General features: G+C 40.3%; 3 protein-coding genes across 7 annotated transcripts; 1 reads left to right on the top strand and 2 right to left on the bottom strand.

Annotated features, from left to right (window-relative positions):
- The first annotated feature begins 301 nt into the window (after positions 1 to 301).
- On the top strand, positions 302 to 6,100 carry best1 (bestrophin 1). Its single transcript, XM_039808817.1, has 10 exons — positions 302 to 468; positions 726 to 1,010; positions 2,368 to 2,462; positions 2,573 to 2,806; positions 3,200 to 3,354; positions 3,488 to 3,565; positions 3,920 to 4,072; positions 4,183 to 4,263; positions 4,353 to 4,504; positions 4,592 to 6,100. The coding sequence occupies exons 2-10, from the start codon at positions 859 to 861 to the stop codon at positions 5,667 to 5,669; spliced, it is 2,178 nt and encodes a 725-aa protein (XP_039664751.1). The 5' UTR covers positions 302 to 468; positions 726 to 858; the 3' UTR covers positions 5,670 to 6,100.
- A 133-nt stretch (positions 6,101 to 6,233) lies between these two features.
- fth1b (ferritin, heavy polypeptide 1b) lies at positions 6,234 to 11,403 on the bottom strand. Of its 3 annotated transcripts, none has more exons than XM_039808819.1 (5): positions 11,299 to 11,403; positions 8,214 to 8,317; positions 7,968 to 8,114; positions 7,632 to 7,757; positions 6,234 to 7,442 (listed from the first exon to the last, which is right to left on the bottom strand). In XM_039808819.1, the coding sequence occupies exons 2-5, from the start codon at positions 8,313 to 8,315 to the stop codon at positions 7,284 to 7,286; spliced, it is 534 nt and encodes a 177-aa protein (XP_039664753.1). In that variant the 5' UTR covers positions 8,316 to 8,317; positions 11,299 to 11,403; the 3' UTR covers positions 6,234 to 7,283. The 3 variants fall into 3 exon arrangements, with proteins under 3 accessions (XP_039664753.1, XP_039664754.1, XP_039664752.1); XM_039808820.1 differs by lacking the exon at positions 11,299 to 11,403 and adding an exon at positions 10,935 to 11,278 and having other exon boundaries at positions 7,968 to 8,066; XM_039808818.1 differs by lacking the exon at positions 11,299 to 11,403 and adding an exon at positions 10,935 to 11,274.
- A 405-nt stretch (positions 11,404 to 11,808) lies between these two features.
- On the bottom strand, positions 11,809 to 27,034 carry LOC120564107 (inner centromere protein). Of its 3 annotated transcripts, XM_039808814.1 has the most exons (21): positions 26,841 to 27,034; positions 25,568 to 25,716; positions 25,316 to 25,426; positions 24,594 to 25,210; positions 24,433 to 24,475; positions 24,152 to 24,221; positions 23,915 to 24,047; positions 23,735 to 23,771; positions 23,513 to 23,600; positions 23,254 to 23,394; positions 22,758 to 22,775; positions 21,438 to 21,547; positions 21,225 to 21,345; positions 20,512 to 20,622; positions 20,085 to 20,263; positions 19,760 to 19,877; positions 16,697 to 16,777; positions 14,411 to 14,446; positions 13,451 to 13,513; positions 13,176 to 13,326; positions 12,708 to 12,883 (listed from the first exon to the last, which is right to left on the bottom strand). In XM_039808814.1, the coding sequence occupies exons 2-21, from the start codon at positions 25,705 to 25,707 to the stop codon at positions 12,708 to 12,710; spliced, it is 2,544 nt and encodes an 847-aa protein (XP_039664748.1). In that variant the 5' UTR covers positions 25,708 to 25,716; positions 26,841 to 27,034. The 3 variants fall into 3 exon arrangements, with proteins under 3 accessions (XP_039664750.1, XP_039664749.1, XP_039664748.1); XM_039808816.1 differs by lacking the exon at positions 22,758 to 22,775 and having other exon boundaries at positions 11,809 to 12,883; XM_039808815.1 differs by lacking the exon at positions 26,841 to 27,034 and having other exon boundaries at positions 11,809 to 12,883; positions 25,568 to 25,707.
- Between the last annotated feature and the right edge of the window lie 46 nt (positions 27,035 to 27,080).

The following is a 27,080-nucleotide window of genomic DNA, read 5'->3' as shown; positions in this document are numbered from 1 at the left end:
CACACAGTCTCACCTGATCAAGAGTTTTCCATGAGTAAATACTGAATGAGGCTTCACACAGAAAACAATCAATGTTCCCTTTATTCTATTTAATGAAATCATGAAATGAAAACGTGTTTGTGATTCAGCAAGCGGCAGAGAGGAATAACTGTTAAACTTCGAAGATGGTTTCTTAAGAGTCATATTTCCAAAATCTGAACACAGCTACTCAGCACTGCCTTTAACCAACCTATTTGGGGCAGTGTGGGTGCTCTGCTGTCCTCAGATTTGTTCAGATTAACAGGACCCGGCCTCACAATGCAGCTTTGTTGCTGAAACAGATTAACACATCAAGTGACCGGAGGTGTAGGAGTCCATTGCTCTCTTTTTCTTTCCTGCTTCCCTTTCTCCAACATCATTCCAAGAGACGCTGCCGCCACACATCTCGAGCAACAGTGAGTACGATGGCCAGACGTTTTCATTTGTGTGGTAAGTGTCATCAACTTCACAGCCTTGTGTTTGAGACCATCATTGTACTTGCCTGTTGTAGCCCTGTGAACATCTCTTCAGATGTAGTAGTGTTTTTAAGATCTATAAAATGAGGGAAATATTATTTTTGAACGATTAAACATTTACAAAATGAAAATAAAACAGTTTCAGTTGCTTTTGTAAATCCAAACGTATGCAAGTAGAGAACATATATGAAATAACTGCTAATAGACTGCTGTTTTACTTTATCATTTTAGATCTGTGACCTGACTGGCCTTATGAGATCCAGGCTGATCGCTGACGTTGAGCTCAGACAAAACACCACACTGGTTTCCTTCATGTCACGCCAAAATCAGCCAGCAAGTTGGCCAGCAAACAGCAGCAGCAGCAATGACAGTAACGTACTCTCGCAGGGTTGCTGATGCAGGTCTCGGGACTTTCTTTCACCTGCTTCTGCGATGGAAGGGCAGCATCTATAAACTGCTCTACAGAGAGCTCATCATCTTCACTCTTCTCTACTACTTCTTCAGTATTGTTTATAGGTACTCTCTGAGAGAAAACACTGTGAACTCCAATAATAATCTTTCATGTCCTCCACTCTGCAGATAGAGTATCTATAGCCTGACACATAACAGCACTTTTGAGGCCAATACAGATATTTGAGTTAAAAAAAAAAATCTGATAACAATATATCTTCTGATGTTAATTTTTTACCTAAACATTTTATGTATCATTTAAATTTAGTAAATTAAAGAATTGGGCCCAGAATATGTAGGCCTACTAAGAAGGATATTCTCCAGCAATGTGTCAGTGCTCTCTGGTGGATAAACTATTTAACAGAGACTCTTTATCTAAATGATCTCACATATTTATTTGCTATTTGTGTATTGCAGTTTCGTGTTACTTATCAGCCAACATATATACGCCGATAACGATATATCTTTGATAATGAGTATCAGGCCTGGGCCGATTTATTAGCTCCAGTAGAAACATTATTTAACAATATTAATTTGCTCAACAAACGTAGGATGTTTTACAGCTGGGATCTGGGGACCACTGGAGGCCTTTTAGGAGCTTTCAGGGGTTGATAGTTTAGGGATAGTAAAATTAATTTTCATTTTTGTTACTAGAAATTTTGACAATAAAGCATATAAAAATAACTATAGTATCAGGACACATTTAAATATACAAATTGCTGTTATCTACACAGGAGGTAAAATGTACTTAAAGTGGACTCCTACTGGACAAACATTCTTAAATGGGGGTCAGTACATACTTCTGTATTTATTTAAGGAAAAACTTTGTAAACACCAGGTTTAAGAAGATAATTCTTAAAGCAGCTTATTTCTGCCACCATGACGAAACAAACATTTGCTCAGTTTCTCATAAGTTTTTAATTATCTCATTTTAATTTTGGATCCTTTTCATGTTCTAACTCTATGACTTTTCTGGTTATTACAACATACCAACTTATGTTTTAACAGAAAAAAATACTTATTTTAATGAGACAAGGTATGTTAGCAATACATGTGTCTTGTTCTAGAGATACGTTGATTTAGTGTGATAACAGGAACTTTTTGTGATATAACTAGATAAGATGAGTTGCTAGTCAAGAAAAGTGCCATGTAAAATGTTACAATAACATGAAAAATATCTTGTTATAACAGCTTTATAACAAGACACTGAAGAAATATTTGTGTGTCATGGTTGAAGCAATATGCTGCCATCTCATCAAAAGTTATGTTAGACCAGAACGTGTCACAGGGCTCACCTCCCTGTCTTATAGTCAATCTATTTCAATTAATTTAATTTGTCACATGAAATAGTACAAGGTACAATTCCAGTGAATGTTATATATTGAGTCCATTTAAGGAGCTGATGGGATGTTTCCTTCACCAGGTTTGTGTTAAATGATGACCAGAAAAGGCTGTTTGAGAAGCTGTCAATATACTGTGACCGCTATGCAGAGCTCATCCCGGTGTCGTTTGTGTTGGGTGAGTTGAGGCTGATTGTTTTATCACTTTTAAGATTTCAAGGGTAGGCTAATGGAAACATGGAAACCGTCCCAGGAAGTTAGCATCTAATTCTTCAAATTTTTCGTCAGGTTTCTATGTCACCTTGGTCGTGTCCCGTTGGTGGGGCCAGTTTGAGAATGTCCCCTGGCCGGATCGCTTGGCAGCATTAGTGGGTGGTCATGTTCGTGGAGCTGACGAGGCCTCCAGGCTGACCCGACGAACTCTGATGCGATACGCCAACCTCTCTGGTGTGCTCATCTACCGCTCTGTCAGCACAGCCGTCTACAAGAGGTTTCCCACCATGGAGCACGTGGTGCATGCAGGTAGCCTACGACGTTGGGATGAAAACACCAAAACTCCCTGTTGTTGGTGCTGGCAGTCTTGCAGTGCAGTAGGCTAATGTGCATCACAGGAACCAATATTGAAGTCACGTTATTGGTATCAATAATGTTTGAACAATACCCAACCCCAGAGAACTACACACATGGAAACAGGGGCGACCTCAAGCTCGCCAAGTAGGCTAGAGTGTGTGCCCCATGTAGGCTGAGTCCTTGGCAGCGGCCCTTTGCTGCATGTCGTCCCCTCTCTCTCCCCTTTCTTGTATTCAAGCTGTCAATAAAAAAACCCAAATTATCTTAAAAAAAAAAGACATGGAGACATCTTAAATGCTTTCTCTCTTTGTGTCATTTCTTCATTTCCATGTTTGTGCCTCTCAGGTTTGATGACGTCAGAGGAGCTGAGGCACCTGGAGGACTTGCGCTCTCCTCACAACAAGTTCTGGGTTCCCTGCATGTGGTTCGTCAGCCTGGCTCTGAGGGCTCGGACTGAGGGTCGCATCAACAATGACGTGGCACTCACAGCCATTCTCACTGTAGGTCTTCATGTGCATATATCTGCAGGCCAAAAGAGCCTGGACATCTTTACGTTGTGGCAATTTTAGGTCTGAAACATTTTCTAAAAATGTTTTTTTTTTTTGCCTGTCCTGCTTTTACTTCTCTGTTCAGGAGTTGAATAGTTTACGGGCAAAGTGTATGAAGCTGTATGGTTACGACTGGATCAGCCTGCCTCTTGTCTATACTCAGGTTTTGTTGATATACTTTGCTGTAACTAAAATATAGTAGATGCATGACGGTCGAACAAATAGATTTAATAGTTTTCCTTTAGTGATAAATGTGCAATGATGTGTCAAAAAAGTGATAACAGTGCTAATGACAATGATGCAGAGCTAATATTAAGCTGCTGGTGGGCTATAAAGAATGTGATTTTGTGCATTAGAATAATCATCATAAATCATGTACCAAAAATGATTAACCTTAGTTTGATCAAAATTAGCACTTTGACCTAGCAAAACACGATGAAATCAACAACAAAAACAAGAAGCGATGCTTGACAAGAGACTTAGTCGTGAAACACACCTGACTAATTTATTTAATTAGGTGGCAACAGTGGCGGTCTACAGCTTCTTCCTGGCTTGTCTGATTGGTCGTCAGTTCTTGGATCCAGCTCAGGGTTACCCTGGTCACGATCTGGACTTCTACCTGCCTGTTTTCACCCTGCTGCAGTTTTTCTTCTATGTTGGTTGGCTGAAGGTGAGAACAGCCGATTCATTTTATGATCTAGTTAAACTCATGCTGCACCGCAAATGTTACTCATTTGTCCTACTGAGCTGTATTGTGGTCTTTTCTGCTTGTGGTCTCAGGTGGCTGAGCAACTCATTAATCCTTTTGGTGAAGATGATGATGACTTTGAAACCAACTGGCTCGTCGATCGCAATTTACAGGTTTGGATTCAAACTATTTGCCACTTTTTCCATCAGCCGCAGACAGAGGCCGTCTTGTTTTACTTGCTGTGGTTTCTGTTGTTTCCCAGGTGTCCTTGTTGTCTGTGGATGAGATGTACGACAGCCTGCCGCTGGTTGAGAGGGATATGTACTGGAATGAGTCTGAACCTCAGCCTCCCTACACTGCTGCCAGTGCTGAACACCGCAAACCCTCCTTTATGGGATCAGCCCTGGATATCAGGTTCAGTAATGTTTTTATTTTCTGACAGACAATTCTTAAACACTGAAAAATACTCCCCTAACCAACCACATATTTAATCTAAACTAGTGTTCCAAAGGATGAGATGGAGTTTCAGTCCAATCTGGAGCAGATCAAGGAACATGAGGAAGCCAACTACTCCACCCCGCTGCTCGGAGGGCTGGGTCGTCTCCTCGGTGTCCAGTCCCCTAACTTTCCTCGCTCCTCCCGGGTCTCTCTGCTGCGCCGCCGCCCTGGAGCTCCACAAAGCCGCTTCCCTCTTTACCTGCACCCAGAAGGGACATTAACTCCGAGTCAAGGCCGCCAGCCTTTGAACCACGAGCGAGATCCAGACTATGCCTTCTCCACCATGCCCTTGTATGAGAGACCGGGTTTCTACAGCTGTCCACAAACACCCATCCACTGCGTGCCCCCTACGATGCCCCGCCCTCGACCTGCCCGGCGAACTCAGAATGAGTGGGACCGCAGCTGCAGCTCCCTCGCTCCACCAATAGTGGGCTCACAGCTGCTGCCTCCCGACACCCCTAACCACATCCCCCCACCGCCGTCCTCTGCTTTCCCCTGGCTGAGTGCGGATGGCGAGGTTTCGAGTGCCACTACCTTTTCCTTCCCTGACCCACCACCTGAACTCTGTCCAATATCCAAACTGAGACCTGGACATGGCCTGCTGTCCCGCCGCCCTCCACCTCCCCGTCTTAATCTGGACACCCTTCCCTCAGCTGACAGCCAGCCCGGACCCCTAAGTGCTAGGGTGGTAGGAAGCGGAGGAGAAAGGGTGTTCTCGTTCACTCCTCCCTCTCGCACAGCGGCAGCAAATCCCAGTAATCCCAACAGCAGCTCTGGCAGCATTAATGCAACAAGCACCAACAGTGCTGGCACGATGGGAAGTCTCTGCAACGGTACAAGTCACACTAATTTTAGTAACCATGGGAACTTCAGCACCAACATGAGGGCAAGCAACGGGGGCACCAACGGCGGGCTGAGCAACAACATGAACACAGTTTCCACTTCAGCATCATCGCAGCAAGAAACCAATCAGCAACACTCACCCAATGATTCAGGAATCTCATTGGCTGAAGGAGACCTGCTAGGTGTTTTGGTAGACGGTGGGGTGAACAAGGCGGCAGGAGGGAGGGAGCAGGACTGAGAAAAGAAGGTGTGACAAGATCACATGTGGCATTCAAAATATTTCACACATAACAAGCACTGATCTATGTTACATCTGAATTGCATTTATAATAATACACTTTATTTATATAGCACAATTCATGCATTAATGGAACACAAAGTGCTTACAGTCAGCTGGTACCCTACACACAATTGAGAAGTATTTGTCGCAAACACCGAGTTAATCTCTACTTTCTGTTAAGCTTTTGTAGAACCTATTAACCTACTTGTAACGCAAAAAACACCTTGAGAAAATAACATAACATTTCAGTACTTCTGAACCTCAACAAGACCCCAAATGAGTATATTCTTCAACTCTTCTTCTTAGCATTGTCTCCATGAGTGTACTCTAATGAATATTAAGAATTATAGGTTGTTTCTTTTGTTTTTCAATAAAAAACCTTGAAATGATTTACTATTTGATTTTATTATACAAGGAAACTGTCTGTACACATAACTACAAATAATTATAAATCATATTATATAAGGCAAATGCAGAGAGAACCGACCCGTCCCACCAAAAAATAGTTGAGGAAACATTTCATGGATTTCATCTGCTTGTCCAAATCAGTGCGTTCAGATAACTTTAATTTAAAGCAACTACAGTCATCTTACACAGTCACTATACAGTATGTAGTTAACTCATAAATATGAGGGATGCAACTCAAATCTGATGCATTTAAAAATGTAAAATAACAAAAAACATGGAGGGTTAAGTGGAATGTTAAGTGTGTTATTCTAATTTTATCCCTGGTAGTTATTTATCAATAATTGTTTTTTAAATGGTGGATTATTACATTTACTAATGTGTCTACCAATAAAATAAGTACAACACAGAATCAGCAGCAGGTAAAATGATGGCCAGCTTCAATTTTCAGGACTCCCACCCCTTTAAATATCCTCAATAACATAGTCTTTGCAGGAACAATAGTGTACAAATATTATATGAGAATATGGTAATTAGGTATCACTATGAGAAGAAGATGCAAATGCTTAATCAGGAGACAAATGTGGATCATATGTTAAAGGTGTAGAATGAAGTACCTTAAAGTAAACATGTCTAATTATTTTGCAAATCTATTTTTTATAATAACATACACAGATAGTACAAACTGAATTACAAATTTTCATGTAATTGTAATTTGTATTAAAAGCATTGAAATATTACATCGGCACAGTCCAGCCGCCATATACTTATTGCTCAAAGAGAAGCAAATATTTAAAAAAAAAAAGCACTTTAAAGTTCAGCTCAGACATTAAATTGTAGTGTTTTAGCCACCACACTTTGTAAACTCCAAATACACAGAAACAACCAGTAAAATATCAGGAAGTATGAACATATAACTGGCATGTATTAATGTTTTCACAGTCATTAATTCTATAAAACATCAACATTAGATCCATTGTAATCTGGTGTGTAACATGAAGTGTGGTCTGCAGTAGTTCAGTTTAGAGAGCCATCTATGCCTTTTGTAAATTTTGCAGTTGATTGACAGCTAACAACTAACTAAATAAGCAGCCTTATCTCTATTACATGCAGGGACAGGGTGGCATGCAGCATTGACCAGGATGATCATCAGTGTCAAAGTGTATTTTAACTGCCTTGGTCAGCCATGGTGTGTTTGTCAAAGAGGTACTCAGCCATGGCGCTCTGAGGGGCTCCCATCTGACGCAGGTTGGATATCCAGTCAGCGAGCTGTTTGACAGATTTGACCTGCTCATCCAGAAAATGTGTTTCTATGAAGTCACACAACTGTGGAAAAAAAGACAGAATGTTTTATCTCATTAGACTGTCAGATCCTCTGACTAACATAGCATAGCTTTGCTGTGCATGCGTGTAGAAAAAATCAGAAGCAAATAAAATTCATCTTTAAAAATGAATTTTAAGTTGAACGCCACTATAGTCAGGCATCTGGCAGCCATGCCGCAGTCTGCTCCTTACATGGGGATCATTGTGTTCAGTCGCCATTTTCTGCAGGTCCAGCAGGGATTGGTTTACACTTTTCTCCAGCTGCAAGCAACACTCCAAAGCCTCCAGGCTGCTCCCCCACTCATCTCTATCAGGTTTCTAAGATGGACATAAATAATTCATGACAATTGCATCATCAATTGGTACTTGCACCCCAAATGACAAACCTAAAAAGTATCAGTAAAAGGCCTTTATAGAAAAGAATATACTTTGTGAATCTACATGGAAAACAGGTCTTGGTCCAATCAACCAGAAAACATTGAAAAACACTGTTAACGTTAATTGAGTGGAAGAAGTATCAGTACACACCCTGATGTCCTGCAGAAAAATTCTGCCTCCCCGCTTGTTCTGCAGACTCATCAATTTCTCTGCATGTTCGTGCTCCTCTTTGGACTGTGCATGAAAGAACTTTACAAAATTTGATAGAGATTTATCATCCCTATCAAAATAGTATGCCTAGAAAACCAACAAAAATAAAAAAGAGACCCATTTTATGTCTCTGAGCCTAAAACAACACAAACAGCACATTGCATTATTGTTAAAAGCATTTCTTACCATAGAGAGATAAACATAAGAGGCATAGAGCTCCAGATTTATCTGTCTGTTAATGGCAGCCTCGCAGTCCTGGTGAAAGTTTTGTCGGATTTGCGAACTCATTTCTGTGGAAATTACAAACATGAATAAATGAGTGAACACATTTCCATGGCACTCTTCTGCAGGCATTATATTATTGGATGGACACATTATGCAAGTAACATGTATAATGAAACATATACTTCTCACTAAGTATCTACAAAGTACTTGTGTCACTGAAACCCTTAACCCTTGTGTTGTCTTCCCGTCAACCTTGAAAAAAAACCTTTTTTTCACAGTTTGTTTTTGCTTTTTCCAACGTTTTAAATTGTAAAATTTTTCTTCTACACATTTCCAGCACTTATTTCTACGTCCCATATTTTATGATATAAAACAAAAATTGAAAAGGGGTCAATTTGACCTGAAGTTAACACAAGGGTTTCATAAACCTAATTACTTCATCTCCAAAAGACAGCACCTTTATGTACACATGCAGACCAATGAATTCACAAATAACTCATCCACCACTAAAAGGGTCGGTTCACGTTAAAATAAAATGTTAGTTTTGAGATGTCTGCATTGACCCCGTTACATCGGAAGTGCATAGGATATCAAAATCATTTACACTGAACTAAATAGTTTAGCTATACACAACAACTAATCTGGGTAATCAACCTCACTGTTTTCACTGATTTCAACCGGGCATGCTTAAAAGCTGTCCTCCCTAAATTCACCCAATATGTGAAGTGTGCCACCAGGGAGAGCAGCACACTCGATCGTGTCTACTGCAATATTAAGCATGCATACAGGGCAGTGCCCCAACCACCTGTCAGACCACCTCTACTGCACCTCATACCAGCCTCACCCCTCACATCAGGAAAAATAAGCCCACCATTAGAAAGATCAACACCTGGCCAGAGGACGACCTCTCCGAGCTCCAAGACTATGGCAAGCACTTTTAACATTTAAAAGCTAAGTTTGACTATCCGGAATTAACATTGTAGATATCAACGTCTTTCTGACTAGTCGTAATTACATTTTGGATAGTTGGAATTGTCATTCAAGATATCTGTAACGTAATTGTGACTAGTCGAAACAACTGTTAGAGATATCTGTAATTCAGTTTTGACTAGGCAAAACTGAATTTCAGATATCTGCAATGACGTCATTGGAAACGACATTCAACTCATCACACATCTTAAATGACAATTTTGGATATCTGTAATTCAGTTTTGACTAGACAGAATGAAAGTTAAAGATATCTCAAACGTCATTATGACTAGTGCAAAATATTGTGCATGACGTTGCTCTATTTTAGATATCAATCAGTGCTAATTACAAGTAAACAGTTAGGCCTAACAGGTGCTCCGCCTAAAGTGGGATGCGGGCCTAATTTGCATACAGATATTTGCAACGTCATTTCCTCTAGTCAAAACTCAAATTCAAGATATCTGTAATTACATTTTGACTAGGCAGAATGAAAGTTACAGATATCTCAAATTTCAGATATCGCTAATCAAAATTAATTTCAAGATATCTATAACTTGATAATAGATATCTACAATTAAATTATGACTATCCCTAACTGCAGTTTGAGATATCTACAACTCCATTTTGACTAGTCATAATTCCAGTTACAGATATCTACAACGTAATTTCGCCTAGTCAAAACTTAATTTAAGATATCTTGAATTGAGGTGAATTAAAGATATCTTGAACTGGAGTTATGACTAGTCAGAATCAAATTGTAGATATCTCAAACTGTAATTACAGATATCTACAATTCAGTTGCAGATATCCGTAATTCACATAGTGGATATCCGCAACTGAATTGTAGATATCTGTAATGATAAACCCCATACAAATGAATGTCAAAAGTGACTTCATTTGTCCTAGGAAAAATGTCTTTGTGGATATCTGAAATGACAATTATGGATAGGAAGAATGTAGTTGCGGATATCTGAAATGTTCTTTTTGACTAGGCAAAACTGAATTACAGATATCTGCAACACATATCCAGTCTAGCTGTTAAATGTTAAAAAGGCTTGCCATACAAGACTGCTTCTCAACCACGGAGTGGAGTCTATTTGAGGATGTGGAGGAGTACAGAGACTGTCCTATAATCCTACATCACATTCTGTGCTGGAAATGTCACCGTCACAAAACGGACCAGGGTCTTCCCAAACCAGAAACCCTCCATGACAAGTGAAGCGCAGCTCCTTATCAGGGACCGCAACACAGCATTCAGGTCAGGAGACAGGGCACAGTTACAGCTCAGCCAGAACTAACCTAAAGAAGGGCATTAGGGCTGCTAAGGTAGCATACAAAAGGAAAATAGAGGGACAGATAGGCTACATCATGGACCATAACCCACGTCAAGTGTGGCAGGGATTACAGCACATCTCCAACTACAAGTGCCACAACATCACATCTACAAGATTGTTTACCTTTAACGTTACATGTAACGTTACTAATAAACTGCAGGTGATAAATGATGACAATGCATGCGAACATTAAGTTAAGTTACTGATGGAGCCTAGCGTTAACTAACATCCCTGGTTACCGTTGCTAGGCACCGTTAGCTAGTAAATCTCCATCAGTTGACTTTCAGACACTAAACGTTAGCTACAACCAGACCATTTGCAAACTAGCTAGGAGGCTGTAGTAGACTATGGCTGTGCAACGACCGGTTATGTAACGTACCTGGTTTGTTGATCTACGTCTTTTCAGAAAAGTAACTGGTTGAGTATCGTTAACGAAGTTCAATTTCCCACGACAGAAGTTAGCAGACTGGCTAACGTTACCTGCTGCCACAGCCAACAATTCGCACTGCCGTCATAACATACTTAGCTACATAAGGAGCGGGTCGTTCCCTCCAGCGTTAGTGATATTAGGCAGGGTGGTACTTAAAATTATTAAATATCCATGTGCACGGCGTAAATATACGTCGTGTAAACTGCAGATTCATTAAAATTGGATAAACTGGATACTATACTTAGCTAGGTGAAAAGGACTTTAAGAGTTTCTAGTTAACCACAAATGTAGATAGAGCTGGCAACAATCTTACCACGAGGTCCATTCAGTTGCTGTTCTGGAGCTTTTTATAATAGGTCTTCCTCAGCAGATGACTTTTGCCCAGTTGTAGATTTTTCTGAGCTCTTTACGGACTTTACCTCCATGTCGGCAAATTGCCAATTAATAACCATAGACTAATATTTACAGACAATGCTTACAACAGTCAATTTATTTTGATGGTACAATCAAATATTAAGCCATTTTGTTATGGGCTGCTGGATGACATTGGTCATTTTAAAATGTATAGGTCATTTTATGTGGACAGTTTGACATGCCATAGCAGGAAAACGCATATGTAAACATGATAAATGGCTACATTCAATTCAGATGTTACAGTTCCAGTGATCTGGTGTAGTACATGATGCCTTACAGTAATGACTTGTTGATAAAGCTCAAGTACATTTCCAGGACACTTGCCTGACATGGATCTCCACTAGGTGGGTAAGCAAATCAAAATCTCTGCCATAAAAATAATAAATACTACTACTGGCACAGAAATATGTGAAAGTTCTTAATCAAAAGGGCGTTTATCAACACAAGTTGGCTGAAATAAAAAGTTTATTTTAAAAGACCCTGCAAACCCATGCTACATCCACACAGGTAATTTTATTTGAACTGATTCGACCACCTATCAGACTGTGGTTGACATCTCCCTAACTAACTCTTTAGCACCTGTGAAAAAAATTACTTTTAACATTCTTATTAGTACAGAGTCCAGACACTTGAGCAGAGGTCCAATCAGCTAAAATAACTGCAACTGCTGTGAGCAGTGTTAAAGCCACAGAAATGTTCAGCTGTATTGGATTCCATAATAAGATTTTTCAGTAAATGTTAATACTTGAGCCTTCTGCTAACCATAGCCAAAAGCTCGCAGCAGAAGGCTAAAGATTTAACACTTCACTGATATGGACAGATTTTATTCATAAACATGAACTTCAATCACAGTATGCCATCTCAACTGGCTATATGCATTTACTTTCCTTAGGTGTCATGCATTACCACATCCAACCAAAAGTTGAAACCTACACATTTTTTTCTTGAACCATTTTAATGCACCTGAAGAAATCCATACATAAGAGTTCTACTATAATTTACAGTCGTTAACACATTATACAAATGAAAGTTTTACTGATCACTTGGCCAAAACATTTAAAACGTTCACATCCCACTCAGTTATAATACACACCCATTTTCAAGTACAAGTCCAAGCGTTAAGCATCAATTTCACTTATGCATCACCATGATATTTTACATACTAGTAAGAATATTCCTAAAAAGTTGATGACCATTACCTGTAGGCGTGTATTACCTAACACAGTAAAACCACCAGAAAAACTTTATTGGAAACAAGCTTTAAAACAAAGATCAAACTTTATACAGCAACGTGTATCAGTGTAGACATTACTTGCCTCCAATTGGAGGAGAGTGCCACACAGCAGAGCTGGTGCGTTTAAAATAGCGAGGCTTGCTCTTGTAAAAGATGTTTTCCAGTTTTGGTGGTTCAATTGCTCCGAAGAAAGAGTCTAAATCAGGAGGGTTGAAGTACTGCTTCATAATTATCTGCTGCAGATTGTGACCTGGGAGGGGGAACAATTAAAATACAACATGCATACAACATGAGACTGACATCACACTGTGATACAGGGGAAAACCTGTAAGCTACGCTTTAATAAAAAAAAAAAAATTATATATATAAAGCTACAATAGGACAATTGCTGTTTGAGGAAGGGGTTTAGATGTTAACCTAGTGCATTACAAAAGACATTACTAAATTGGATTCATAACGCCACAGCAGTCCAGGTATATTGAGTCTGATGCTCATCATAATAAATGACAAGTTAAGTCATGCCTATAATAAGTCATGCCTACCTTCGGCCCAGGATGGAATAGGTTTCCTTGGGGCAGACTCATCATCAGTAGAGTCGTCACTGTTTTGGTCCATCCCGTAATCCTCCGCACTTTTGGACATAAAGGGTTTTTTGCTGCCCGTTGGAGTGATAGAGTATGATTGTGGCGATTGCTGCAGAGAATAAAATACACGTTATGAGGCTTTACGCTGATGAGAAATTATTTTCATCATGTTTTAAGACACAAATGTATTCAATACATGTGCCAAAAAAAATAAAAAAAATAAAAAAAAGTACCTCAATATCCACGGTCACATTAAGGCCACCACCTTTTCCTACAGGCGTGCTCATTACTGAGTGCTGCAAAGAATAAGAAGAAAAGTGGTGAATAGATCTTTCACTATTGTTTAAAAAAAATAAAAAGATTGTTGAGTTCTAGGCCTCTAGTTGTACAATGGATATTTTAGTTAATCTCGTGTGCGAGGATGTACATGCACTACTGTCACGCCATTTCACTGATCAAGAGGTCCAACATATGCTGCAATGTGCCAACAAAGAGAGGGAAGAAGACTGCAAGCTAGTAATCCTGGATGTAAACCATGCAAAAAAAAAAAAAAAATGTGTTTTTCCCCATTACTTATTATTTAGTACTATTTTCAGGGTCTAGACTTTTAAACACCAATATACATCCACAACAACAGGTGGCGCCAAATAGCAGTAAGCTTATTGTCCCTCATGACCAGAGCAGTCAACCAAAACGGATGCTGAGACACTGTGAGCGTCCCGAACAAAGCGGCTGAAATGAAAATTTTTGATGCCAACTTTAAGATGATGATAGATGTAGCAGAGTCGTCATACAGCCAAGAAACAGTGTTACAGAATGCAATGTACAGAGATGGTGAGTCCCCCCCCCACCAAAAAAAAGTTTTATAAATGCCAACAGTCAAAGAAAAGCATACCATGGTCCCCAAACCGGCAGTTTTCGTGAGCTTGACCGGTGTGTGAATATGCGATTGATAAACGAAATGAGGGACTGCCCATCACTCGAGTGATTGACCCACCGACATGGTAGATGTGAATATCTGAAACTTTTCACTGTCGCAAATTCACATCGCTGCCAGTGTAAACCGTTTTGAGGATATTCACAGACGATTATTTCGCGTGTAAGGTTAAATTCCAAAGTGTTCACGTTTATCCTGTTGATAAATTACCAAAAGTAAAAACTGATTTTCAGAGTGGCTATGATTAGATTCTTACCTCGATGTCCACAGTCACATTCAGGCCAGCAGGAGGCTTCATTACAGAAGGGAAAAAAAACAGAGGTACATTAAGCTACAAAATGTAAGCTGCTACAGCATTATGCACTTTAAAAAGCATCTGTTAACCATAATGTGGACATCTAATATCATGTATTGCGACAGACTATTTGAAAAAGTGTTCAAAAGCGAAGTCTTTGAATAATCAAGCTAAGTAAATAAAACCCATGATTAGATGAAGTGAGAAAACATGTTTGTAATTTTGGTGGACCTCTTTAAAGGGGGTGATAGAATGCAAAATCAATGCAAATCTCAATTTGAAACTGCTGGGTGAATCTGAACAAAGCTAAAAACAGGGTATAGAGAGAAATCCTGGAGGTAAATTCAATACCATTTTTAATACCTTCAATATTTTTTAAAGGTCCCATGACATGGTGCTCTTTGGATGCTTTTATATAGACCTTAGTGGTCCCCTAATACTGTATCAGAAGTCTCTCTCCCAAAATTCTTGGTGCAGCCTTGGTGCAGAGTTACAGCCACTAGATCCAGTCCCACAATGAGCTTTCCTTAGTATGTGCCATTTCTGTGTCTGTAGCTATTGAGGAGGAGAAGGGGGGGGGCAAGGTGGAAGGTGGGGTGGGGGTGTGGCCTTGACCAACTGCCACTTTGCTCGTTTGAAAGCCATGATGTCTCTCTCTCATGGGGGGCCAAATTCTCTGGGTGGGCAAAGCAGAGAAAGGGGAGGTAATCTTGCTCCTTATGAGCTCATAAGGAGCAAGATTCCAGATCGGCCCATCTGAGCTTTCATTTTCTCAAAGGCAGAGCAGGATACCCAGGGCTCGGTTTACACCTATCACCATTTCTAGCCACTGGGGTTTAATGAAAAAAAGAAAAAAGGGATTCCCCCAACACCTTGCTTTTTTAAAACTTAATTTCCAAAAATAGTTCACAGATATTCAGTCATTGCAATAAGTAAACAAATAAGATACAAAAATATATACAAATAATATAATATTAAAGTAAAAATAAAATAGTCTAAACAGAGGGAAATAAGATACAAAAGAGACAGACTTTCAAAAATCGTTAATAATATAGACAGCAGGAGCACCTAAAGAAATTTGAGTAAACATCAGATATTGAGATAGCTTTCTGATACCAACTTAAGAGACTCAAAGTACATGTCAAATTCAACCTCAACACCTGCTTTTCGATGATGTTCACATCGCGTAATTACGTCACTTCATAACGTTCCCATGGCAACAGGGGAAATTGGCTGCTCGTGTGAAGTAAACGCAAAAAATTTTCAACTTTCTGCTAAGATATATGTGACTTTTTTGCAACGAAAATGCGGGGATTATGAAATCATGCAAGCACCGCATATTTTGCGCGGAAATCTGCAATTTATGCGGCAAAGTGCGGCATATTTGAAAAAATGCGGCCCCCGCATGAATATGCGGACTTTGGCTGATTATGCATTGAATTATGCGATCGCATAACTGCGTTTTTCTGGAGGGACTGACTGAGACCACTAACATGTCCTTAATCTGAATAACCTATCCACTTCTACTGTCCCTATACAATATTTTCTTACCAGCTGAGATGCCACTTGCCAGCTGCTTGCACTGGAGGAATGTTTGCACTCATCTGTGTGATGCACCACTCAGGATCTCTATTCATCTTTGTGGGATACAAACAACTTTCAAAAAAAGAAGAGCTGCTGCTGGCTAACCGCGGTTTTTGGAATCGGCTTTGGCTGCGACTCTGGAAGATTTTGAGTTAAGCACTGAAGTCATTCTTAAAAAAGGAAGATGTCTTCGGAGTTTTACCAACCGGATACAGCAAAAGTTTAAATCTATCAACTAGCTCCGCTATCTCCTTCGTTGCTGTGCCTGGTCGTAGCATGCAGAGGGAATTTGAAAGACAACAGTTTATCCCGCCCCTCAGATTGAGCCCTGCCAATGGCGAGTTCTACTACTTACTACTTTTTAAAACCCCGCGCACACCCTGTAAAAGTTGATGTCAACTTCTCATCTCCTAATTTGGCTCTACCTTCTATCTTTGTAATGCCCCAAAATGTACATAGGCCATTAACTGATCTGAGGTCAGTTAGTCTTCTAAATCTAGGTTGCGCAGACACTTTATACATTGTTCGCCTGCTGTTGTATTACTAAATTCACTTCTGAGACTTTTATGCAAGAAATCAACTATATCAAGCTCAAATATATACTTATTTTTAACTGTGCAGGTGTACCTAAACTAAAGCTTAAATTTACCCCTGAAGGTTTACCTGTGCATTAGCCTTTTTAGCAGCAGCAGCTTCTCTCTCTTTGGCAGCTTTCTCTTCTGCAGCTAATCTCTGCTGCTGCTCCTAGTGGAACAAAGAAAAAAAAGGCACATGAATAACCAGACAGCCGAGCAGCCAAAGACAAACCCAGAGCTGCATTTGAATACGTTAACTTTAAGAAAATGAGTGGACTATTTCCAGAGAGTTGTTTCATGGGGCTAAACATGGACATGGTAGTCTCGCTTTGCCAGACCATCCACACGCTGCGGAGCAGAGGAGGGTCTGGCTACTCCACATAGCATTATGGGATGGGAGAAAAACATGCTCTGGTTTATTGCCATTTCTTTAAACCAATGACAATTGTCATGGGCGGTGCTGAGATCCTCACGGAGCCGCTGTAAAATAGTTGTGCGAGAGAAAAATCAGATTGTACAGATAGTCTAGCTAGCTGTCTCAATTTACCCTGCAGAGATCTGAGGAGCAGTCAACATACAGTGCCTTGCGAAAGTATTCGGCCCCCTTGAACTTTTCGACCTTTTGCCACATTTCAGGCCTCAAACATAAAGATATAAAACTGTAATTTTTTGTGAAGAATCAACAAGTGGGAAATCATGAAGTGGAACGGAATTTATTGGATATTTCAAACCTTTTAAACAAATAAAAACGAAATATGGGCAAAATATTCAGCCCCAAGTATACTTTGTAGCCACCTTTCTGCGATTACAGCTGTAAGTGCGGGGTATGTTCTATAGTTTTGACATCGAGACTGACATTTTGCCCACTCCTCCTTGCAAAACAGCTCGAGCTCAGTGAGGTTGGGATGGAGGCGTTTGTGAACAGCAGTTTTCAGTTCTTTCCACAGATTCTCGATTGGATTCAGGTCTGGACTTTGACTTGGCCATTCTAACACCTGGATATGTTTATTTGTGAACCATTCCATTGTAGATTTTGCTTTATGTTTTGGATCATTGTCTTGTTGGAAGACAAATCTCCGTCCCAGTTCAGGTCTTTTGCAGACTCCATCAGGTTTTTTCCAGAATGGTCCTGTATTTGGCTCCATCCATCTTCCCATCAATTTTAACCATCTTCCCTGTCCCTGCTGAAGAAAAGCAGGCCCAAACCATGATGCTCCACCACCATGTTTGACAGTGGGGGGTGTGTAGGGCATGAGCTGTGTTGCTTTACGCCAAACATAACGTTTTGCATTGTTGCCAAAAGTTCGATTTTGGTTTCATCTGACCACAGCACCTTCTTCCACATGTTTGGTGTGTCTGCCAGGTGGCTTTTGGCAAACTTTAAACGTTTATGGATATCTTTAAGAAATGGCTTTCTTCTTGCCACTTTCCATAAAGGCCAGATTTGTGCAGTAACACTGATTGTTGTCTGGCAGGTCCCACCTCAGCAGTAGTCTCGCAGTCAGGTGTCTGCCTCTTGGCTGTTCGTATGTTTTGCGTTTCGGTTTGTGTGGTGTCAGTGGTGGGTTGTCAACGCTTGTGTGTTTGGTTTACGCGGAAGATTTTATACGAGCTCAATGGGGGGGTTTCCTTTTCGTTTTTTTTGTTGTTTGGTTTTGTTCTGTGTGGCAAAATTGGTGGTCAACGTTCAAAAGTTGTCCTCATAAATCCACCGGCGTTTAAAATGCCAACACAAAGAAAGCGGAAGGTAATGGACATCGGCGAAAATACATGCATCCGGTGGAATTTCCTGCGGCACCGGAGAAATCCCGGAAGTGGATTGCTCTATGGATATAGACTATGGACATGGTTAACTTTGGAGGTCCTTGTGAAATTATATGTCACAACAAACTAATTTCCTGAAACTCCCATTTGACCAATACATGGTCATTAAACAGGGTTTAACAGGATTTGTTCAATTCAAGACTTTTTAACCCGATATTAGGACTAACCAAGTGATGAATCAATTAAAAGTTTTTCTAAAATCAGCGCTTGCCCATTATGAAATGAGCTTCTTAGCTATTGTACAGGTCTGATGGCGTTCGACTCAGCAGGAGGATTAAACAACCTCATGTTTACACAATCCACTGTCAGTTTACAGGCGTGTAATGTAACACAACAGCCCAGAATCAAGGATACAAATATTTATAGCTAACATTGCTGCCTACAGCAAGTAAGACAACAGCTTTTTTGAGCAAAATAACTGCAATGCTAGGAGGGAAAATTAAAAAACACCAGAATTTGAAGTAGAATGAGACCTCTCCCTGCAGCTCTTCAACTCCCCTCTCCTGTACTTATTAATTTCATCCCGATGGCGCTATATAGCCGCAATTCTATGAGAATTACTATCCGGTTTTCTTTGTAAAGCCTTTTGATATGACACTGAATCAAGGCTCTAGTTAGGTACATGAACTTGAATTGGCTGCAGCCAAGAGCTAGGGTTAGCACGAGGCTAGCCCAGCAGTCGCAGCCTCTGGTCCTCGTAGCAGGCTGCTGCCATCCGAACAGGGTGACATCAAAAGGTGGTGTGAGAGAAAACGTAAACCAGACAAATGAGCGGTGTTTATGCTAGGCTACAGGCTTAGCCCAGTAGACCAGCTCCCCCCACTGTTTACACAGCAAATGGACAATAAACTGGACTACTTAACATCATTTTGTGCCTCTATGTACTGTATATAGATTGATGACCATAAATTCTTCTCGCCTTGAATTAGCCCTGAGCCTTTGGCTACAGTAAACCGAAGTTTCACCGAAGGACCGCGCATCTGCATTGGTAGAACAGCCAATAGGAACGCGCTCTCTGGGGAGACTTTGGCCAAAGGCCCCCCGCTACGGGATAGATTTACTAAAGCATAAATACAGAGCCAAGGAGGAAATGCATAAGTCTAGTATCTCTCAGACCACTTGAATTACAACATGCTAAATGATTATGGTATTTTTGGCCAAAAATAAACATACACTTTTAAGACCTTTGTATAAACACATCGCAAATGCGGAAGTTTCCCTGAAAATACTAGGTGTTCGAAACAAGATAGTGTTTGTACTTGTTACGTTTCATGACAACTACAACTGTTTAGACACTTTTAAGACATTTTGGTTCCAAATTTCTTACCAGTCTTCTTTTTTCCTCAAGCACCTTTTTCTCTTCCAGTTCTCTCCTCTCTTTTTCCCTTGCTGCCCTCTCCAGCTCCCTTTGCAGAGCAAGAGCTTTTTCTTTTTCCACTCGCTCCCTGAAAACGAGACATCAAGTCAGTTAAACTCTGGAGTAAATACAATACTAAAAACCCACAAATAAAATACCTCTTTTACGGTCTTCACCAATGCAAGTTTCAGTTTAACACAGCTTTACTTTAAAAGATAAGACTACTTAGTTTATAAAGTAGTAGTTACCATAATACATGGTACTATTGTTAGGAGAATTAAAGACCATAAAATACCTTTCAGCAGCAGCTAGTCGCTCTCTCTCCAGCTCTCGCTCTCTCTCCCTCTCCAGCTCTCTCTCCTGTTCTCTCTTCAGCTCCAGCGCTCGGCGAGCCTCAGCCAGCTTACGAATTCGCTGTTCCTCCTCCTCGGCCTTCTTCTTGGCCATTAACTCCTGCTGCCGCTTCTCTTCCTCCTTAGGTTTAAAAAAAAAAAGAAAAAAAAAAGTTATCTACACTCTTCAGACAATGTGATATGGCTTCAAATGAACTGGAGAGTGTTCTGCATGCAAGTATTTAATAGTGACATTTTGCTTTATGCTACATGTAGTCTGTAATAGCAACAACATTCTTTGCAGTGGCACAAGATATACGGCACCAAACTAAGCGCAGCTCCAGCAACAGAAATGGTTACAAAAGAATGAATAAAAGAGCGTTTGCTCACTGCTTGCTGAATCTTCTTCCTTTTAGCCTCCTCTTCCAACTTCCTCTTCTGCTCCAGCTCCTCTTGACGTTTCATGGCCCCCTTCTTCTTGGCCTTCTCATCTGCCTGACGCTGAACAAAGAGGCACAACACCAAGCATTAGACAAATGGGTTCCATCCGTTTTTAAAGGTCCCATGACATGGTGCTCTTTGGATGCTTTTATATAGACCTTAGTGGTCCCCTAATACTGTATCTGAAGTCTCTTTCCCGAAATTCTGCCTTTGTACAGAATTACAGCCACTAGAGCCAGTCCCACAATGAGCTTTCCTTAGGATGTGCCATTTCTGTGTCTGTAGCTATTGAGGAGGAGAGAGGGGGGGCGGGGCCTTGACCAACTGCCACTTTGCTCGTTTGAAAGCCATGATGTCTCTCTCTCATGGGTGGGCTAAATTTTCTGGGTGGGCAAAGCAGAGAAAGGGGAGGTAACCTTGCTCCTTATGACCTCATAAGGAGCAAGATTCCAGATCGGCCCATCTGAGCTTTCATTTTCTCAAAGGCAGAGCAGGATACCCAGGGCTCGGTTTACACCTATCGCCATTTCTAGCCACTGGGGGACCATAGGCAGGCTGGGGGAATGCATATTAATGTTAAAAAACCTCATAAAGTGAAATTTTCATGCCATGGGACATTTAAGTGAACATACAGATTCAGAGTCACCAAATTTGTTGCATACCTTATCATTTTTCTCATCAATATTAGCCATCTTTTGCTCAATCTTCTTTTTCTTTTCCTCCTCCCTCTGCTCTTCTTTTACTTTGGCCTCAAACACTCTTCTAAGCCTCTCATCCCTCTTCCTAGAACGGAAAAATGTAAGTTAAAAAAGAAAACTAAAAAAATAAATAACCAAACCTTTTAGTCAGAGCGAATAAGGAGGTTGAGTGTTAACCTTTTAAGTTCATCCTGCTTCCTTTTCTTCTCCTCCTCCATTTTTCTCATTCTTTCCTCCTCTTGCTCCTGCTTCTTCTTAAGTGCTTCCAGTTTGTGACGCTCTTTTGACTGAGAAATGAGAAAATAAGGATTTAGCAAACTTGTGTTGACAGAAATCAGCTAATTAGAACCCATTGTAATAGGTGCCAAAATAACCCAAAAGCAGCAGGTGGAGTTCATTCATGTGAAAACAGATCACCATACCAGTGGAGTTTACGGATGAAGCAAAAATCCATCCTGACAGTTATTTCCATGGTCTTAAAGAGTTAAATCAATTTTGTGCTAAGACTGCTGAACTGCAGAGGTCTTCCCATCCTTTCATCATTAGTCTCCAAACTACTGTGTTGACTATTTCAACAGACTAAGTGTAGAGAAAGACATTACTGCAAGTTATTGTTAAAATAAGCACAAAATACAGACTTACAGCCATCTTTAAAGCCTACACTGCTCACGGAAGAGTAATAGGATAGATCTTGGGTACCTTTAAACAAGCTACATTATCCAGCAAAACATAGCTCCAGTCATCCAGTAGGTATTTAATGTAACAATAGTTTTATCTGACAGACACACAGCAGAGAGGCAAATATAAAAAAAATACCCAGCACATCATTACAAGTGTCCTAAGAAGCATAGCTGAATGCCACCTGATTACAAGAACAAATTGCTCATCAAAACACGACCCAGACCCAACAATGACATTCGCTGCAGTGCGATCTCCCCACCAAGTACATTTTAATCCACTGATTCAGTTTAATGAACGACCCAAATAGTGAAAGGACTTCTGGTTCAGATGGATTTTTACTTCAATTTCTACTTCTGAAGAAGGTGCGTTTCAAAGTCCACAAACAGTGAGGTTACCAAAGCCATTTTAGGTGGTTTAAAGGAGTGTTAGATTGAAAGATGGCAAAGAATGAGCTTTAGTGACCTGCGGGATCACAGACGCCATCAACTAGAGTGCTAAAGTGCAGTTTGGGGTGTTGTTGAAATGCAGTAGCCCCTTTCACAAACAGACCCTGCAAAATTGCAGGGCTCAATTATTGTGATATGGTTTGAGTCATTTACATGTTTGCCTGTAGCATAGAGTCTGGTCCTACGCATCATTCAGAAATCTTTCTAAATCAAAATGATTCAGACAAATGCCATTTACATGTGGAAGTGTGAAAGGGGCTTCTCTACGGTATGTGGTAAATGAGGAGACATTCAATCAAGTTACACCGTGGGATATTAGACACCATCAAATGACCACAAACAACAAAGAGTGCTTCCACACTACACTTACCACTATACCAACGCTTAACTGGGGAAGGGGAGAAAAAAAAACAACATCATCTAAATAAGGACCACATGATTTGATAGCTCAAGAAAAATGTGAGCCACAATATTCGAAAAAAAAAAAAAATCAGAATCGGCCTAGAAAGTTGTAATCAGTGCATCTCTAGTTTTTAATACAACAATTTCAATTCATTTTGAGACATTTTCCCTTGTTTGTGTGCGCCGTTGTAAGTTACATGTTCTAAAAGACATAACTCTTTGAGCCAGTGGATTTTAGTCAGTAAGTTGAGATGTCTAAAATTGTTATGGCACCAATCTGGACCCATTTGGAAGCATCAGGGTGGGCAAAAAAATACAGCAGAGCAAAATCTGGTCCTTTTCTTTACTGAACTCTACTGTGCTTTGTCCCCCTCAGCCTGCCAGTGTTGCAGTCGGGCCCCACAGTGCGAGCATACCACTGCATAGCAAAGTTGTTGCTTTGCAAAGTTAGACGAATAGCTTACCTTCGGATCAATCTTTAGAGGAGTGGTGTGTTTAATGAAGGATTTGATAACAGCAGTCCGGCCAAGGGAATTTGGAGCCATCATTAGCATCTGATTCTTCTGCACAGTGTGGAGAAAAGATCTCATGTTTGGTCTCATTGCCTATGTTATAATAAGAAAAGAGAAGAAGTTTGAAAAGATAACTATTTGATCCACTCATTATTTTTTTTTACATATATTTTCCATTTCTTAACCTTCGGCAAGATTTTTTTAATCTTACACTTTGACTTTTCTTGGGAGGAGAGTGCCTCTTTGTGGGACTTTCCTCTACAGTGTCTGGTGCTTTGCGTTTGGTACTCAGGCGTGAACTGGAGACAGAAATGTATATTTTTTAAAGACAACACTGAATTTATTTAACAGTCTGAACAAGTTAATATGTGCTTTAATTTCATTGCACACATCAGACAGTGCAGTCATTTAGTAACCCACAAACAGCGCTCACCTGCGACCTGACTGTGGAGTCTGGTGCTTTCCAGCGACTGAAACACAAAACATTAGCAGATACGAGTTACATTTAGGTACAAAACCATCTGATACCATTTCAAGTTTACAATCAACCAAAACTATCAACTATAATCTAATTAATTATAAAACTAATTAATAAAATTGCAAGTTCCCATACCGGTTTTCTTGTTGGGAGTGCTCACGGTTTGTTCAGTGGTAAACAATGATGGGGGTGCAAGCGTAGCAGAGTTTGCAGCCACAGATCGAGTAATGCGTCCAACAGACGAACGTAAACTCTGGTTAATCTGGATCTACATTTGTTTGATACAAATAATGTAAAACACAAACATTAGCTGATCAATTACCAAAGGACAAATTCAATTTGACACTTTAATAGACAAAGACATATTCATACCTCTAGAGTTTCCTTCAATTCTTCAGCTGCAGCATTATCCTCTGTGTCTGCACTAACAGCGTCTAACATGCTATAGCAGTGAATAAATTAACATGGGTAAGAAACACTTCAAAACAAATACAAAAATTACATTTATGTCCAGTCACATGTGACTAAGAGTAATGTAGCAGTCACTGTTGCAAATAGTTGAAATTCTAGTTTCAAAAACACACAGATTTTTCTTTTTCATTAAGATGGCAATATAGTCACCCATGCCAACAAAAATGTTAGTCATTACTTACGCCTCTCTATCCTCTTCCTCTGCAGAGTCCACACAAGAGTCCTCTACAATCACAAAAAACAGACAAACATAATAGACAGATTAGTGGCAATCCAAGTGTGGAAGAATTTCTAATGTTTTGAATTTTATGTAATTATAAACCAAATATAGGTCATTTCTCACCATCAACGTTGCTGCTACATGTGGAGTTGCCCATGCGAGCCCCCTTCCTCTTAAGCATGGAACGGCGTGAGGCGCGCCGAACAGACTCCTGTGTCATACTGTGTCGCAGACCGGCCAGCGAGTGACGTAGCTTGAGGGAGCACCGTACAGAGCTCCGCCGGGAGCTTTGAGCTGCGTCAGCTATTGCAATCTTAGCAGCAGTACGGCCAGGAGAAGGCTGCAGTTTTTTAGCAAACTCAGCAGACAATCGGTCTGATGAAGAGATGCTGACAACAACCTCGGGCGAAGGTATCGCAGGTGGAGACTTGGCGGCGCTATGTATGTAGCCCGGCTTGTCTTCTGTATTGTTCTCCATGTAATTTCCGTCCACCTCTTCCTCCTCTACCAGCTCCGGCTTCTTGTTCTGCACCTCCTCAGTTATACAGCTGCCATGTGACTGGCTCACATCTTCGGCCACCTCAGACTTCGTCTGTTTGTTTTTGCGAGTGGTGCGTTTAGGCTGTGTGGTGGTGTTGGCTTCAGAGGTGGAAGCCTTGGGAATTGTCTCTTCTTCAGCAATAAAGTTCAGTGATTTGACAGAGGAGCCACGAAGGTTACTGCGCTTCCCCTTTGAAAATCTGGACAGGAACAGTCACAGAGGCACATCAGGGTTAAATTGATTCAGGTTTGAAGAAATGTGTAACTTTTGATTTTACTACAACTAGGTAATGAAAGCAACAAACCTTCGTCTGGCTTGATTTTCTTCCTGATGTGCCAAGGATACACGCTTCCGGCGACTACTCTTTTTCTGAGATGGCGTTTTTGGCATCAATTCTGGTTCAGCATTAAAATCTCTGAAATAAAAAATTAAACAGCTTCACTAAACCTTAAAGACAATTCTTGAGAAGAATAACAGATTTCTGAAGAGGAAAACTTGTAATGACAGACCTAAAGGTTTATTTAGTGGGTTTTTAATGACATTTCTTCAACCCTACCTTGAGAACATGCGGTTGGCCTCTTGTTGGATCTCCTCAAGCCAAACCATGTGGACATTATCAATGTCACTGGTGAATTCTTGGGCTTTATCATAAAACATTTCCATGAGGGATTGTACAGATGATCGTATGGAGTTCATGTTGACGGCCTGGGGGAAAGATTGCACCGTTAACCAGGACAAGCTGGAACAGACTTGAAATAATCTAGCCAACAGAAGCCATTTACGTTTTGTTATGCATCAATAACTAACCAAAAACTACTGTAGCCATTACCGACAGAAAACATGTTATATTTAATGGGGAATCTGAAAAGAGGTCCTTGTTTTGTCAACGTGAATTGAAACCAACAAATAATGTTTATCATAGCTTCACACGGTTAAAAAAAGTGGTAATCTTCCATTATAGCGACATAGTAAATAAATATCACATTGACAGTTTGGTCATTTATCCTCATGTACAAAAGAGGGACGCGCGCACACATCTTTAAATGGTTAACGTCCTTTAACATCTCTCGCACAAAAAAAAAACAACTTTACTAAAAAAAAAAAAAAAAAAATCTAAATGTATTTTCAAATTACAGCCAATGTTGGGTAAATTGCTGCCTAAAACCTTTTATAATATTTGAACTTTGCAAAGTTGGATTTGATAAAGTAGCTAATGCTTTCGTCACAATCACAAAGTAACAAAAGTAATTTCGCCAAAACAGTTGCATAAGTGTACCTATGCGTATTTATGGTTGTCTTTAGTCTTGCATTGTCTGATCCATTTTGCACTGGTCTTTGTAAATGTAGCTAATCGGTGCATTCGCAGTGTCCTGTTTTCGCGGACGGATTGGTATGGGCTGTTAACGTTAGCGATTTAATAACAATGTGGTCGTTTTCATGTTAACGTTACAGCAGCACTGACACATCGTGTTACAATAAATACAGAGCACATTTGAATTTGTCTGACATAAACCCACGCGTTTTATGATGTGAACAGAATTATCTAACGTTCACGTTTCCCAGGTAACACATTAATAAGTTAGCTAAGCTAACATGAAACAATCAAATGCAACCGATTGCAACACCAAAGAGTCAAATGATGCCAAGTGCTAACCTAATACTGTGACAGGCTTCTATAGAGATATGATGCATTCATTTAACTGAGTTGGTGACAATGTTTTTTTATTTATAGCTGCTCTGCAATGTTAAAAAGCTGACGTTACTAACGTTATGTTAGCCAACTAACGTTAGCGTTAACTTAACTAGCTAGCTATTGTCTTTGACGTTACCTTTGATATACGTGTCTCTGGCAGGGAAATCCGATGCTCGTTGCTCCGCTAATTTTTAAAGTTAAATCAATCGCATACTGACGTGAAAATAAATGTGCTATAATGAAAAAGTTTCCACTTTCCTTTATAGCTCGTCTAGGTTAGCTAGCTACTGCAGTCCTGTCCTCCCCACTGGCCCGCTGAAACCGTTTTACCATGTTCAAAACTTTACCAGCCAATCCCGAGGAGAAGCTCAGTGAC

This window comes from Perca fluviatilis, chromosome 8 (assembly GCF_010015445.1).
Source record: "Perca fluviatilis chromosome 8, GENO_Pfluv_1.0, whole genome shotgun sequence".
In the NCBI taxonomy this organism is placed as follows: Eukaryota; Metazoa; Chordata; class Actinopteri; order Perciformes; family Percidae; genus Perca; species Perca fluviatilis.
Note: the sequence above shows the minus strand (reverse complement) of the source record. Positions and strands in the feature narration are given on the sequence as shown.

Excerpts from the sequence above, each read along its gene's own strand:
- best1 (XM_039808817.1), top strand. The coding sequence starts at position 859 with ATGACAGTAACGTACTCTCGCAGGGTTGCTGATGCAGGTCTCGGGACT. Across the intron at positions 2,463-2,572 it reads CCCGGTGTCGTTTGTGTTGG|GTTTCTATGTCACCTTGGTC; the intron begins GTGAGTTGAGGC and ends ATTTTTCGTCAG. Across the intron at positions 3,355-3,487 it reads CACTCACAGCCATTCTCACT|GAGTTGAATAGTTTACGGGC; the intron begins GTAGGTCTTCAT and ends TTCTCTGTTCAG.
- fth1b (XM_039808819.1), bottom strand. The coding sequence starts at position 8,315 with ATGAGTTCGCAAATCCGACAAAACTTTCACCAGGACTGCGAGGCTGCC. Across the intron at positions 8,115-8,213 it reads CTTATGTTTATCTCTCTATG|GCATACTATTTTGATAGGGA; the intron begins GTAAGAAATGCT and ends TTGGTTTTCTAG. Across the intron at positions 7,758-7,967 it reads TTTTTCTGCAGGACATCAGG|AAACCTGATAGAGATGAGTG; the intron begins GTGTGTACTGAT and ends TGTCCATCTTAG.
- LOC120564107 (XM_039808814.1), bottom strand. The coding sequence starts at position 25,707 with ATGAACTCCATACGATCATCTGTACAATCCCTCATGGAAATGTTTTAT. Across the intron at positions 23,601-23,734 it reads ACTCCACAGTCAGGTCGCAG|TTCACGCCTGAGTACCAAAC; the intron begins GTGAGCGCTGTT and ends TTCTGTCTCCAG. Across the intron at positions 13,327-13,450 it reads ATGTGACCGTGGATATTGAG|CAATCGCCACAATCATACTC; the intron begins GTACTTTTTTTT and ends TATTCTCTGCAG.